The sequence below is a fragment of the Mesoplodon bidens genome, assembly GCF_964165515.1.
Source record: "Mesoplodon bidens genome assembly, chromosome: 1".
Lineage (NCBI taxonomy): Eukaryota > Metazoa > Chordata > Mammalia > Artiodactyla > Ziphiidae > Mesoplodon > Mesoplodon bidens.
The window spans coordinates 106,364,486-106,378,024 of record NC_138176.1 but is presented as its reverse complement, the minus strand read 5'-3'; the positions used below and the strand labels follow the sequence as shown (position 1 = coordinate 106,378,024).

The window sequence follows — 13,539 nt, the reverse complement described above, 5'->3', positions numbered from 1 at the left end:
CCCGACAACTCTTGTCTTTCTCGAACAGGCTCCAGCCCATGCCAGCTGCCAAGCCTCTCCCATGTCTGAGCACTGCTGGGGTTCTGTACACCATATTCCTACCCCAGGGCCTTTGCACTTGCTGCCCTCTGGGGTGAATGCCCCCACCCCGTCCCGGCAGCACATCTCTGCTCACCCACCACCTAATAGGGCATCTCCCAACCACCCCCTGCCCTGCTTCGCTGCCCTCCTACCTGTGAGTGCAGACTTCGGGGCACCCTGTCTCCTGTGTGTCCCAACATCCACGAGGCTGCCTGACATACTACAAGCTCAACACATGTGTGAAGCCAACAGGAAGGGCTTCTGGCCTTTCAAAGCACCTTGAACAAAGTGACCGATGCCCACCCCCTGCTTAAAGGGAGCTCAGCATCACTTCCAAGGGGGTGTCCAGAGGGCACAAGCTGCCAGGGGCTACACATGCCGCTGTGGGTGGGGCAGCCCCTCAGGCGGGCCCTCGGCTCTGGCATGGACTGCCCGGCCCTGGTCTGTCTCGGGACACAGGGAAAGGCCCTGTCACCCCAGCTGCTAACCAAGCAGCAAACCGAGGCCTCTGGCTTCCTAGTAAGTCTGTGGGCACACACTCCCTTCAACCAGGAAAGCCTGGGTCCAGGGAAAGCACACACCGGGCCCACCGCTGACACCAGGTCTGGACCCGTCTCCAGCCCGACCAAGACCCCAGGCCAGAGCTGCAAACCTATCAAAGTGTGGTGCTCCTCGCCAGGCGGGGCGGGGCAGGACGACAAGCCCGGGCACGACTCCCCCACCACTGCGTGCCACCCTCCCTGGGCACAAGCCAAGGGCAGGAATCACCACAGCAGGCAGCCTATCTGGCAACGTAGTAATAAGTCAGTTAAAGAAGGTCCTTTTTATTTTTGCAATGTCATTCCATACAAAAGCCATAGAAACATAACAGTCTTAACAAGAAGTTTACAATTGAATATTTGAACAGAAAATCTGTACACATTATCATTTACAGCAATTGTACACGGAAAATTAATTGACTATAAAAAAGATGTTCTTTCTAAATCCTTCTGTTGTCTTAACTCTTGGAGTAGTATAGGTAGAAGGGCTACTTAGCGCTATTTACAAGTACCAAATTAAGACCATATAACTTACATAAACCCCATTAACCTACCAACTCAATTTAATATCTGACTATTCAGTGCTCTGTACGAGGAAAAAAACCCATCTTGACATACTGACAAATGGCCCAAACCCTAACCCTTTCCATAAAGATATTAAAGGTATCAGATTATGAGAATACTCAGCCAGATACCACTAAAGAAAGCCCCGTGAACATATGCTTAAACCCAAACCAGCCCTCTGACAAGTAGCAATTAATGCCTAAAAAACTTGTGGAAAACCAGTTACGGTACACTTGTCAGGTTAACTTCAAGGATGCGGAGATTAAGCAATTAAGATTGTTGCAAGATTGCCTCGAGTTCAATTTTCCTCGGATTTAGTTCCATTTACAATTTAAAACATGCAAAATACATTCCCTATACACAAAATTAACGTTTCTTAAGAAAATAAGGCAAGAACATCAATTCACCAAGAGACTGTACACTGTGAACAGAAACCCCCAGTTACAAAGGCAGGCAGGACGCATGCTCGGTGGCCACCCCACCCGTGGAGGCAGCGCTGCTCCCAGGGGCCTCCAGGTGGCGCCGGTTAGCTCATGGCTGAGAAGTCTTTCAAGGGTTCAGTTAAACAGGCTTCCAAGTCAAACTCATCCCCCGCCTGGCAGTCCACGTGTCTAACTTTCGTAGGGGTGCCACAGTACATGTCCTAGAAAACAGAAGCACGGTCACAGCCGGTCCCTCGGGCACACTGGACTTGCTGCTGGAGGCGCTGAGCAGGGCCGCTCCCCCTCTGGCGGCTGAGCGCCTCCCAGGAACGCAGGACACGCCCGGGAGAACATCCAGCAGATACCGCCAAGCTTCACTTCAGCTGGATCTCTCAAACTCCCACCCCCCGCCCCCGCCCCATTAGTGACCAAGTGACCTTTAAGGCCCCTGAGCCACAGCCGCTCACGCCTAACAGGAGCCACTGTGTGGACGGGATGCACCACCGTGTGGACGGGACGCGCCACCGTGGCTTGTAAAGCAGAATCACGTCGCACCGCCGAGCGCTCGGCACTGGCGCTGGGCTGAGGACCGCCCCACCTAACCCCCAAAACGGGGGCCAGAGGGTTCAACCTGAATCTAATCCTCAAGGAGACAGTATGACAACTCCCAACTGAGGAACATCCTGCTTCGTAAAAACGGGCCTGAACCCTTCCAAAGAGGTCAACGTCGTGGGGGAAAAGCAGGAAGACTATTCTAAACTAAAGGAAATTTAAGAGACACGGCAATTAAACGTGTAATCCTTGATGAAATTCTGGGCCAAAAAAGAGAAAAAAAGACCTGTGACGAGGACATTACTGGGACAGCAGGAAACCTGAGCGCGGCCTGGTTACGAGGTTCCGTGAGCATGACAGTGACGCTGGGGTAGCGGCCAGTGCTCAGCAGCGAGCGCACTGCCCCCCAGTACCTCGGGCTCAAGCAGTGCAGGCCCAAGCCGGGGGGCTCCGCTTCGCCACCCAGCCTGCTCTCCTGTCCCCCGAACGTCCCGCTGGCTCCCACCTCTCCTCGGTGCCGCAGGACCTCCCGTCGGGACCGCTGCCCCTGATCTTCAGGGCCTGGCCCCCGACCCGCCCGTGCAGTCGCCGCCCCTTAACTTCTGTGACCACGAGCGGCACACTCAGAATCGGCTCTTGAGCTGGGACAACGGTCACTCTTAATCCACACCAAGGACACCACCCACTGAGATGGTCATGGGTTTTAGTCCTGCCTGTGTATAAATGTCCACAGAACTAGGATAATCCTATGGTTAAGTATCCTGTTTTTATTTATCTTGACGATTTTCCACATTATTAGTCTTCAAAAACAATCTGCAGTAGCTGTATTCCTTATGAATGTAATTTTGTCATTCCTCTCTTTTGGACATTAGTGTTACTTTTTTTTTTGCCCACGCGGCTTGCAGGATCTTAGCTCCCCGATCAGGGATTGAACCCGAGCCCCCTGCAGTGGAAGCACTGAGTCCTGACCACTGGATCAGCAGGGGAGTCCCTGTGTTACTTCTAACGCCTCGAATAGTCACAAAGAGTACGTGGGATGCAGATGGTCCCCAAGGCTGGAAGGACACATCCCAGGCTTATCAGGGTGACACAGATGGAAGGCAGGCAGGAAAAAGCAACTATGCACTTTTATTTTATATGCTCCTGACCTGTTCAAATACAGTACAGGTTTATCTTCTATAAAGCATGAGTTTTTCAAACAAATATTTGAGTTCTAGTTTTTAACCTATTTTTTAAATTTATGTGCAAAATATTTCCACACGTAAATATTGGGGCCGTCTCCTTTAAAATAACAAAGGGATCCTTTTACTGTAAACTGCTGCTGTGTATTTGGCTTGTTTAAGTGCAGAGAAGTCTGGAAGAACGTGCACCCAACCAGTAACTAGAGAATTAGAGACGAGGCAATTCTGTACGTCGTTTTTCATCTTTGGAGGTTTTTTTCTTCCGAAAACATGTAATTTTTTAAAATTGGCAAATGTGGGGGAACCCCTAGGCCCAAAGCATGCCTCCACTTATAACAACGATAGCAGATGATTCCCTATACTAGCAATTCACCAGAACAAACCAGACAGCCTGAAATTAAAAAGTGACAAAGCCTGCGAACCAGAGAAGAAAAGGCCTTTTACTTTTAAATGAAAATGGTGGTACTGATTAGTTGATTAAACCCAAAATCTAAAATAAGGCCACTACCTACAAACTCCATCAAATCTGACATTTCAATAAAGTCAGAGAAAGGGGTAAGGAGCCCCTTTTTCATAAGCATCAGAATCAAATTTCAGCGTAAACTTCAGTTTTCAGAGGGGCATACGTTGTCAACAATTAACCTGTAACACTCACGCGGAGAGACAAAACCAAGGAAAGGTACTTACGAAGTTATCCTGAGAGCTCGTCTGGGACTCAGAGCTGCTCTCCACAGATTCCGTCTCCATCTCCCCGAGATCCACAGGACGTCTGTGCGGTCAGAACAAGCACATCGGTCACCATGGAACAGAGCCAGAAGGCAAACGCCACCACAGCCACGTTGCCCGTGAGTGCTAACACGCACCTCCTCTGCTCCCTGAGGGACCCACCAGCTTTCAGCAACTCCCCGTGTGCCAGACGGACCCTCTGCCCGATCACCTCGCAGAGGTAAAGCAGCCACTGCAGGCAAACAGGTCCACCCGGCCGGGAGCGCACAACCACCTGCCCACTCTTGCCTACGGCCCACTATCTGTACACACCCACAGGCATCCTTCTAAGTAGGAGCGTCAATAATAGAGCCCAGTTTTGGGGGGAGACAGACACCGTGACAAGCCATACTACACATCATCACTCATCTGTCCAATTTCCTACCCATAGAGAGAATGGGACAATAGTGACACAGGGAAAAAAATCAGTGTGTGTCTGTGAGGCCAAACTTCTTTCTAATAAATTTCCCCAGCACAAAGCAGAAACTCCAACACTTGAATGAATAACTGTGTCTCTGAGGGCAGGAGAGGCTCAGGTCGAGGGAGCTGAGAAGAGAGGCCGCACAGACAGTCTCTCCGCGTCCTCGCTCAACCAGCATCCTGACCACGTGGCAGAAACTCAGGCCTGAGATCTTTCCAACTAGACACAGTTTAAAAAGATAAAAGCCTTCCTTAGATTTAAAAAAAGACCTTTCACGTTTATAGCTCAACATAAATTACTCACATGCTTTTTAAAATGTTATCTTAAAAACAAACAAACCCCACATATCTCTAGGTTTCCTAAGATGAGTTTGCCCGAGCTACAGAGAGTAAAGCCAGCCCAGGAAGCACACCCCTCCCTCCAGCCTCTCCCAGAGCCCGCCTAGCCGGCTTTACACATGCGTGCAGAGAAAACACACACACGAAGCTGTGACCACAGGCAGACGTTATGCACGATAACCTGCCACAGTGACAGAGCCACTGCGATCGCCGCCCGAACTGCAGACACGGAGGACGAGAATGCAATAAAGACATACATTTCTTGCAAATCACATCCTTCTTCTGCTGGAGGATCCCAAAAATGCAGAGCCACCTTCCAGAGTTTGATCTGCTGGTCCCACGAGCGTCGACTATACTTCTTGAATTTGTTGGGGGTTTTGGGATGAATGCCAGGCTGTCGAAGGTGCCTACCGGGAGAGGGATTATCCTGTCACACACCATCCACATTTGCAGGTGAGCTTAAAAGCACTACCTGTCTGCCTCTGCTTCCCTTCACAATCCATGCCCCAGAACAGGACATCTGCACTTCAATCCTGCCAAGCAGCTGGTATACTCTCTAAAGCTCCCTTTGTATCGTTGTGTGCGTGGGGGGAGGGGGGATGCTGCTTATTACACAAAACGGGGCAGTACTCATATCTTTCTCTAATGAAATCTTTACAATCTGCAACTTGAACTTTACTTTTCCCCATCATGTACTTTAATAATCTTACATTTACAAGACAGCTATGAGTCCTGAGACATGAAATGTCATCTAACGTTCTAAATTATGAAAATGTTATTTATCTTCACGTCCTTGGTTTCTCAGTCACCAACCCATTCTTCTTTATTTATGTAAGTGACTGAAAGTCATTAATAATTAATAATACACTTAATAATACACTTCCTAGCAGAACTAGACCCAGAGTCAGATTTACCACCAAAGCAACTCTTTAGACGGCAATGCCACATGACTTGACCAGGACATGCTGGCGAAACAAGACTACCTTGGGACTTCTTTAATATAGCGATCGTAGGCGATGGTGTTCTTCCCATAGTTGATCTGCTTCTGTCTCCTCATCAGGACACTTTCATCGGTCTCTAAGTCAGCTGGCAATGCTGACATAGACTCCTTCGAATCCGAACTGAAGAAAATGAAATGAACAGAACAAGCCTCACAATTAAGATCACTACATAAGAAAACGTTTAAACACAATAATGGAGTATTTGCCCTCTGGATTCCAAACCATATTAACCCCATGACAGTCCAGAATCTTTGAATATATGGGAATTTAGTACATGATAGACACATATTTCTAATCAGTGAAGAATAGAAAAACAGTAAATGCTATTGAGACACTTAGCATCTCATGTTGTTGTTTTTTCATTAATAAACTACAGGTCTACTAAATTAGAAAAGAAATAATTACACAGCATTTACCTTCCTGATGATGATTTTCTCTCTCTTCCAAAGTCATTTATGAGGAGTTTCCTTTTATATCTGAGAGCAAAGTAAATGTTGCTGTTTTTAAAAAGGTATAGAAATGAACACAATGCTTTTAGAGCTAAGAGAGAGCCACAGGGAACAAAGCCCCCTGAGAGTGTGGTCTGGTAAGTGGATTAAGTAACAGTAGGTGGCTTCTTTTATTTTCAACCTCCCTCAATCACCTGTGAGGCGAAGATAAAGGTTATGTGCCAAGATCATACAGGGTGTTTAAAACAACCAGGTTCTAAAAAAAAAAAAAACTACTGCCGCCAGTTAAGTAGTGAGACCCAAACGACACAGAAATTTACATCCCTCTAACCCTGAAGCCTTTAGAAAAAAATAAACATGAGTTGAAATACAAAGCTTTTATTTCTAATACCACAATTACTTATTAATGAGATGTGAGCCTGTTGGGACCGCTCACCTTCTTGGAAAGACTGCACACCTTCCCCCCTCCCCCCATCCCTTGTGGATTTCACCAGGCATTTGCCTTCTATCACAGCAATGACCAACACCCAACTTTGCAAAACTACGTCACCAAAAAAGCATAGTGCAATCTAACATGGAAACTGTGAACCACCTCTAGCTAGAAGCTCATGCAAGTGTCTAAAAGATGTCATGTATCACGGTGCCTCCTTCCAAATCCAAAATTCTCAACCTTCCCCAAGTTTCCTGGGGCATCCCAGTGAAGCCTGGATACCAGGAGATAATGAACCACCCCGTGAGAACTGCGAAATTAGTCCCTGAAATCATTTTCTGTAAGATTTCATTCCTTCTAGAACCCCAGTTGAAAAGACTGGCTTCAGGTATGACTAAAACCCATTTTCAAATTTTCAGACCGCTGGTATGCAGTGTGTGCTAGCCTCCTTGACATACAGTGAGCTGAATTCTTACCTCCCCCCTTCCTGGTGGGAAGTAAGACAGACCATCATCATCAAAAGCTCACATCACTTGGGTCTCATCAAAAGCAGCAGCTTTCCATCAGAAAGGATGTGATCCACAGAGCGGCCCAAAACAGTGCTCTGGACAAGATCAGGCCTGCTTTGCAAGGTAGGACGATTTTCAGAAAGGAACAAAGAAGGGTCCACCAACAGGAAGGTCAAGACAAACAGGGGTCTCCCTGCAGCACATAAGGGCTGCAGACAGTCCCCAGCAAGAGGTGACATTGGGGATCCAGATACACAAGGACATGATGAGAATTGTTATAACCCTTGTGAGCAGAACACAAAAACTGCATAGACCCAGTCAAACAGCCTACCGTTACAGCTGGGAAAAATCAAGATCTATATAAACACGAGAACTCATTCAAAACACTGAAGCCCACGGCTGTCAGCTCCAGTTCACCCTTCTACCCAGGCATCCTACTCACCTACACACATGCATTCTAATGTCTGAAAGGAATTAAGTGGTCACAACCAACCCCCATGTGTGTCCAAGCCTTTCCAAAGAAGGCAGCTCTGGGCTTCCCTGGTGGCACAGTGGTTGAGAGTCCACCTGCCGATGCAGGGGACACGGGTTCGTGCCCCAGTCTGGGAAGATCCCACAGGCCGCGGAGCAGCTGGGCCCGTGAGCCATGGCCGCTGGGCCTGCGTGTCCGGAGCCTGTGCTCCGCAACGGGAGAGGCCACAACAGTGAGAGGCCCGCGTACCGCAAAAAAACAAAAAAAAAAAAACAAAGAAGGCAGCTCTAAATACCATCGACCACTGCAGAGGGGGAGGAAGCAGTCTGGCCCTGCTTCCCTGCTGACAATGAGGACATATTTTCTCATCAGAATTAAGAACAGACTCTTGGTTCAATATACTTCAATTAATTTCGAGCCACAACATTTTAACTCAACGTTCATTCCCTGGGTTGGATGGCACCTATCAAAGGGAAGAAAGGCCCCAAAATACCAGGGAGAACGTAATCCAAGGGGGTGAGCAGTGGTGAAGGATGCATCATCTGAACTGTAATGAGCTGAGGAAGAGGAAGTGGCTTGGAGTTGAACTTGAATACACAGTTCTGAGTACGACTGCAAGGGGTTCACAGACCCCAAGTCAGGGACCCATCCCCGCACGCACTCTGGCATTTCTGAGCTGTCAGCAGCGCCACCTCCCACTTACTGCCACCCTGGAAGGACAGCCCCAAGACACCGGTTCTCAAATTTCAGTGAGCAGACTCATCTGAAGGGCTTAAGCCAGGGCTGGGCCCCACCCAGTTTCCCATCCAGCAGGCCTGGGGTGGGGCCTGAAAACCTGCATTTCTAACAAGTTCCCAGGAGCTGCTGATGTGGCTGGTCTGGGGGCCACCAGACTTTTAAAAACCACCACTCTAAGATATGCCACAAATTTAATATATAATTAAAAACACCAGAGATAACATTTCAAACTGGTCTGAAATGCATACCTTGCAATTTCTTTGTTAACTCTAGTCCTCATTTCATCTTCTTCGACTGCACTTGCCCAGTCTGAACATCTAGAACGGGGCTTAGGGCCTTCAGGAGTGGTAAAGCTGCAATAAAATGAAAACGCACATTTGAACCATGACACAACTTTCAGTTTCCTTTCAAATCGTGCATCAGGAAATGTTCTGAGGTTGTTTGGAGAGTGCCAAGAAAACAGGCTCCAGAGTAATCTCTGCTCCATAACTTACTAGCTCACCGAGTTCAGGCAATTCATCTGAAGCCTCCTGGGCTGTTTGTTAAACAACTTCTGTGTGCCAGTGCAGGGGAAAGGCAGACAAAATCAACAGTTATCATCAGCACCAAGAAGCGTACCTACCTAGTACAACTTCTTTTATTTCCAAAAAGAGGGTTTTTTTTTTTAGGATTTTAAAAAAGATTTCAGCTAATACGTTTTTAGAGCTAAGCAGAGTGACCAGCACCTAATAAATGTGGCTACTATTTACTTCTAGATGCACACAATTAATGGTTCAGGATATATCACATCATAATTAAAATGGGGGGGGATAAAAATGTACTTCAGAGTTCTTACTGCATTAGGACTTAGTCTACAGGTAAAAGTGCCCCCTAGAGTTGGGTTAAATTTAATCTAGAAGCTCAGTTCTATCTAGAGCTCAAGGAAATCTTTAGTCAAGTTCAGGCAATTTGAACTTGATGCCAAGAACTTTGGCAGTTAGAATTGTTGCTACATCTGTTAGTTAGAGTTAGATGTAAACTTACATTTTTACTTTTCCTCCTCAACTTTCTACTGGCCATCACTGGTCTATCAAAAGTGGAAACTAACTTCAACTGCATCAATAAGCAACTTTATACATTCTAGCTGGAAGCCCAATGGCATGCTTTGAAAATGCAACAGCAACAAAAAAGTAATCCCTTTGGGCTTCCCTGGTGGCGCAGTGGTTGAGAGTCCGCCTGCCGATGCAGGGGACGCAGGTTCATGCCCCGGTCCGGGAAGATCCCACATGCCGCGGAGCGGCTGGGCCCGTGAGCCATGGCGGCTGAGCCTGTGCGTCCGGAGCCTGTGCTCCGCAACGGGAGAGGCCACAACAGTGAGAAGCCCGCGTACCGCAAAAAAAACAAAAAACACACACACACAAAAAAAGTAATCCCTTTATGTAATTATCATTTCTCTCCTTATAATTACTCCACCCAGAGAAACTCAAATTGGATCCGTAAAAATTTCCACAGTCTAAATATGGTTGGCAGGGTCTGAAATCAAATTAATGAACAAATTAAAATGACTCAATGACTGTATGGTAGATACAGAAGAGAACCAAATGGAGGCCTGTCTAGGGTTAGATGTCAACATCCTCATTAGTGTACCAAGAGATCCAGGTCTGGGTTTCCCGGCCGTGACAGATTCCTGAATTTCTAAAAGGTGCTTACAAACGACCTTTCACTCCATCTCATGTTTTGGTAGCTTGATAAAAACTACCTTGTGTGGAACTAAAATACATTTCTTAGATTAGGCAAATTATATTCACCAACTCACCCTATCTTAGGACAAGAGTACTTCTGGGAAAAGTGCTCAAGTAGAAAACAAAGCCTATTTTACACAATGAGCTAGCGTCCCTCCAAAGGAACCAGTTCTTGCGCCCCTATTTTACACAATGAGCTAACGTCCCGCCAAAGGAACCAGTTCTTGCGCCCGTGGAGATGTAAGTGGCTCCACTCACCATGCACCCCTGAGTACTCCCCGCTGTCACCACAGGGGGCTGTGGGAATAAAAGCACATGCACAGCAAGAATAGCAAGGGCAATGTGCCTAGGACAGGAGCATTCCTGTCAGAATAAGGAGGCCTATGGGATTGCTGTGAGCCAGAGGAGTACCAACAGGACACAAAGGAACGCAAAGCAATGTAAGGATTTAACACCTTGTCTTCAGCTAAAACAGAGACCACTGCAGGACTCAGAGCAGGATCTTAAAGATACCATTCGATCACCTGTTCTTCACATCTAGCCCTAGGGCTGTCAGGGCCTCTTCTCCATTCACATCTTTTCCCAGGTAATCTCAAATCCCAAATCTTTAAAAGCCATGTATATGCTAATTTAACATCTGCACCTCTCCGACCAGACTGTGAGATCCCACCCGCTATTTCCTCAACATCTTCTCTTTACTCATCTGAAAAGCTTCTTAAGCCTAATCACCAACTCCTTCCCCAGAGCACGTCTGCTCCACCTCCATCCTCTTCATGGTGGCAAAAGATTCCACAAACGAGGAAGGTCTCCAGGCCTAAAAGCTAGAGTCACCCCTGAACTCCTCCCAGCACCCACCTCTAACCCATCAGTAAGTACTGGGCCTCCTGCCTTAAAAGTCCATCCGGAGCCACACACACTCCTCACCACCTGCACTGCTCCATCCTCACCAACACCTTTCACTTGAACTTGGCAGCTGTCCCCCTTACCCTTTGCCCCCTTTGCCCTCCTCTCGTCGGTGCTCATACAGGCCCTGGGGGGTGGCTCTCCTAGGGACCCCTCCCATCTCATCCCCGACAGAGGCCTTCCCTGACCACGCTGGCCTTCACCGGCCGCCCCCTGCGCGTGCTCTTCAGCCGCTCCCTGTCTCTGACGTCCCTCATCTGACTCGCTGACCCACCCGTGTCGGGGTGCAAGCAGAACAAAAAAGAAATCTAGGTTGACACGGTATCTTGGCCTCCCCAAAACGCTGCTCAGCCTAGAAAACACTCAAGTAAGCGTGCAAACACGTAAATGCTGCGACCGAGACTCGTCAGAAGGCAAGTGCCTAGGGAGCGTCAGGGTGGAAAGAGGGACGTGGAGCTTAAGTCTTGGTTTGCATCCTGGCGCCCACCTTCCGTGACTCTTATGTTGACACCCAACTTTTCTGAGCTGACTCTTTTAAGGGTCAACCTAACTGCTCTGGAAAGTTCTAAGTTCGCGGTGACCCCCAATGCCATCCCTGGAACACAGTAGGGCTCGCTGACTGAGACTGAGCCCACTTTCTGTTGACATCCATCACTGAGACACCTCACCGTCGTATTGTGATGCACAGGGACCGGGACTAGTCAGGGGTGGTGACCCAAGGGAGTCCTGACTAGTCAGGGGTGGTGAGGCAAAGGCACCCCGTCTAATCGGGGTAGTGAGGCAAGGGCACCCCAACTAGTCAAGGGTGCTGACCCAAGAGCATCCCGACTAGTCAGGGGTAGTGAGGCAAAAGCACCCTAACTAGTCAGGGGTGGTGACCCAAGGGCGTCCCGACTAGTCAGGGGTAGTAAGGCAAAGGCACCCCAACTAGTCACAGGTGGTGAGGCAAAGGCACCCCGACTAGTCAAGGGTGGTGACCCAAAGGCATCCCCACTAATCACGGGTAGTGAGACAAAGGCACCCTGACTAACCAGAATTGTGACCCAAGGGCGCCCCGACTAGTCGAGAGCTGTTGGTGACCCACGGGTACCCCCTAGTCAGTCAGGTGCAGGGACACCGCCGCTACGGACCCCGAAGGCCGCGCCGGGCCCACCTGTCGGGTCTGCGGTCGCCCGGCGGCCTCGAGGGGCCCTCGGCGTCCTCCGGCTTCCGGCGCCTCCCGTCGGCCGTGCGCTTGCGTCCGAGGCTCCATCTTGAGGCGGGCGGCGGGCTGGCGACGAGACACCACGTCAGGGCGGGGCGGCCCGGGACCCCCGCCCGGACCCCGCGCCCGCCGCTCTCCAGCCCGGGAGCTCCCCGCGCGCGGCCCGGCCTCACCTGGCGTCGCCGTCGCGGCGGCTCCCGCACCCGTGGGGACTTCGCAGCCGGCAGGCCATGGCGACGCGGCAGTTGGTATCGTGGGGGACTGGGGTCCGGCGGTGGCGGTGGCTGCAACAACGGCCACTTCCCCTCCTCGCGACGCAGACTGCGCGCGCCCCGCCCCCAACAGCCTTTATGGGCCGCCGCCCCGCCCCCCGGGCTCCCGCGCGCGCCGGGCCGGTCGAGACCATCGGGCCCGCGCCGGGGGGAGCCGCTCGGAGGCGCGCGCCCCGCAGGCCGTCCAGGCCGGGACGGGAGCCGCGAAACAGCTGCCCCGCGTGCTGCCATCCGGGAAGCGAAGGGGCGCCGCCGGGCTGACTGAGGCGAGGTCCTCAAAAAAGGTTGCCCCCTCCGCCTTGGAAGCGGCCTGGTCGCCGCGACCCTCGGACGCTGATTGGCCGCGCCTTCGTGGGCGGGGATAGGGGTATTGGCGGGAGATTCGGACGCTGGCGACGCGGGCGCGCCAAGGGAACAAGGGACGCGTCTCCGATTGGCCCGGCCCCGGTTTCGGGCGCTCTCCGATTGGCCGGCTCGGCGGGGACTGTGTCCGCGCTGGCGGGAACCCGGAACCCGGAACCCGGAAGGGGAGGCAGCAGAACAATATCGGGCTGCAGTCTTCAGGCACGGAGAAGCGTGCGGTAACTCGCTGCCCGCGACTGATGCCCGGCGCCGCGAGCCTATGTGAAGTTCCCGCCGCTGAGCTCACTTCTGCCTCTTTCAGAACCGCCTCCTGCGCTAACCGCTCCCCCACCCCGCACACGGCCCACGGGCCCTCCGTGACCCCCACCGGGTACCCCACCCGGCGGGGCCCTGGGCCAGCCTCCACGCAATAAGTGGTGATGCTGTGTGCAAAAGAAGAGAAGGACTGAAGTCGAAAGAACATCAAAGATCTCCGGGATGTAGAAAATTCGAGACTACCTGTGTTTTTTAAATGGGTTGCATGTACCACTTTCTAAAAACTTCTGGGGGCCAGCAGCAATATAAGAGCAGGAAGCACGTGCCGTTGAGGAGCTCCCCGACCTGAGCTGCTCTCC

The 13,539-nt window shown here is 50.6% G+C and overlaps 1 protein-coding gene across 2 annotated transcripts; it reads right to left on the bottom strand.

Annotated features, from left to right (window-relative positions):
• Positions 1-881: 881 nt before the first annotated feature.
• SLBP (stem-loop histone mRNA binding protein) lies at positions 882-12,628 on the bottom strand. 2 transcript variants are annotated; one of them, XM_081248089.1, is made up of 8 exons: positions 12,464-12,627; positions 12,240-12,356; positions 8,711-8,815; positions 6,281-6,340; positions 5,847-5,984; positions 5,121-5,270; positions 4,027-4,108; positions 882-1,827 (listed from the first exon to the last, which is right to left on the bottom strand). In XM_081248089.1, exons 1-8 carry the CDS (start codon positions 12,520-12,522, stop codon positions 1,711-1,713), a joined length of 828 nt encoding a protein of 275 aa, XP_081104215.1. In that variant the 5' UTR covers positions 12,523-12,627; the 3' UTR covers positions 882-1,710. The 2 variants fall into 2 exon arrangements, with proteins under 2 accessions (XP_081104215.1, XP_081104216.1); XM_081248090.1 differs by lacking the exon at positions 12,240-12,356 and having other exon boundaries at positions 12,464-12,628.
• Positions 12,629-13,539: the final 911 nt, after the last annotated feature.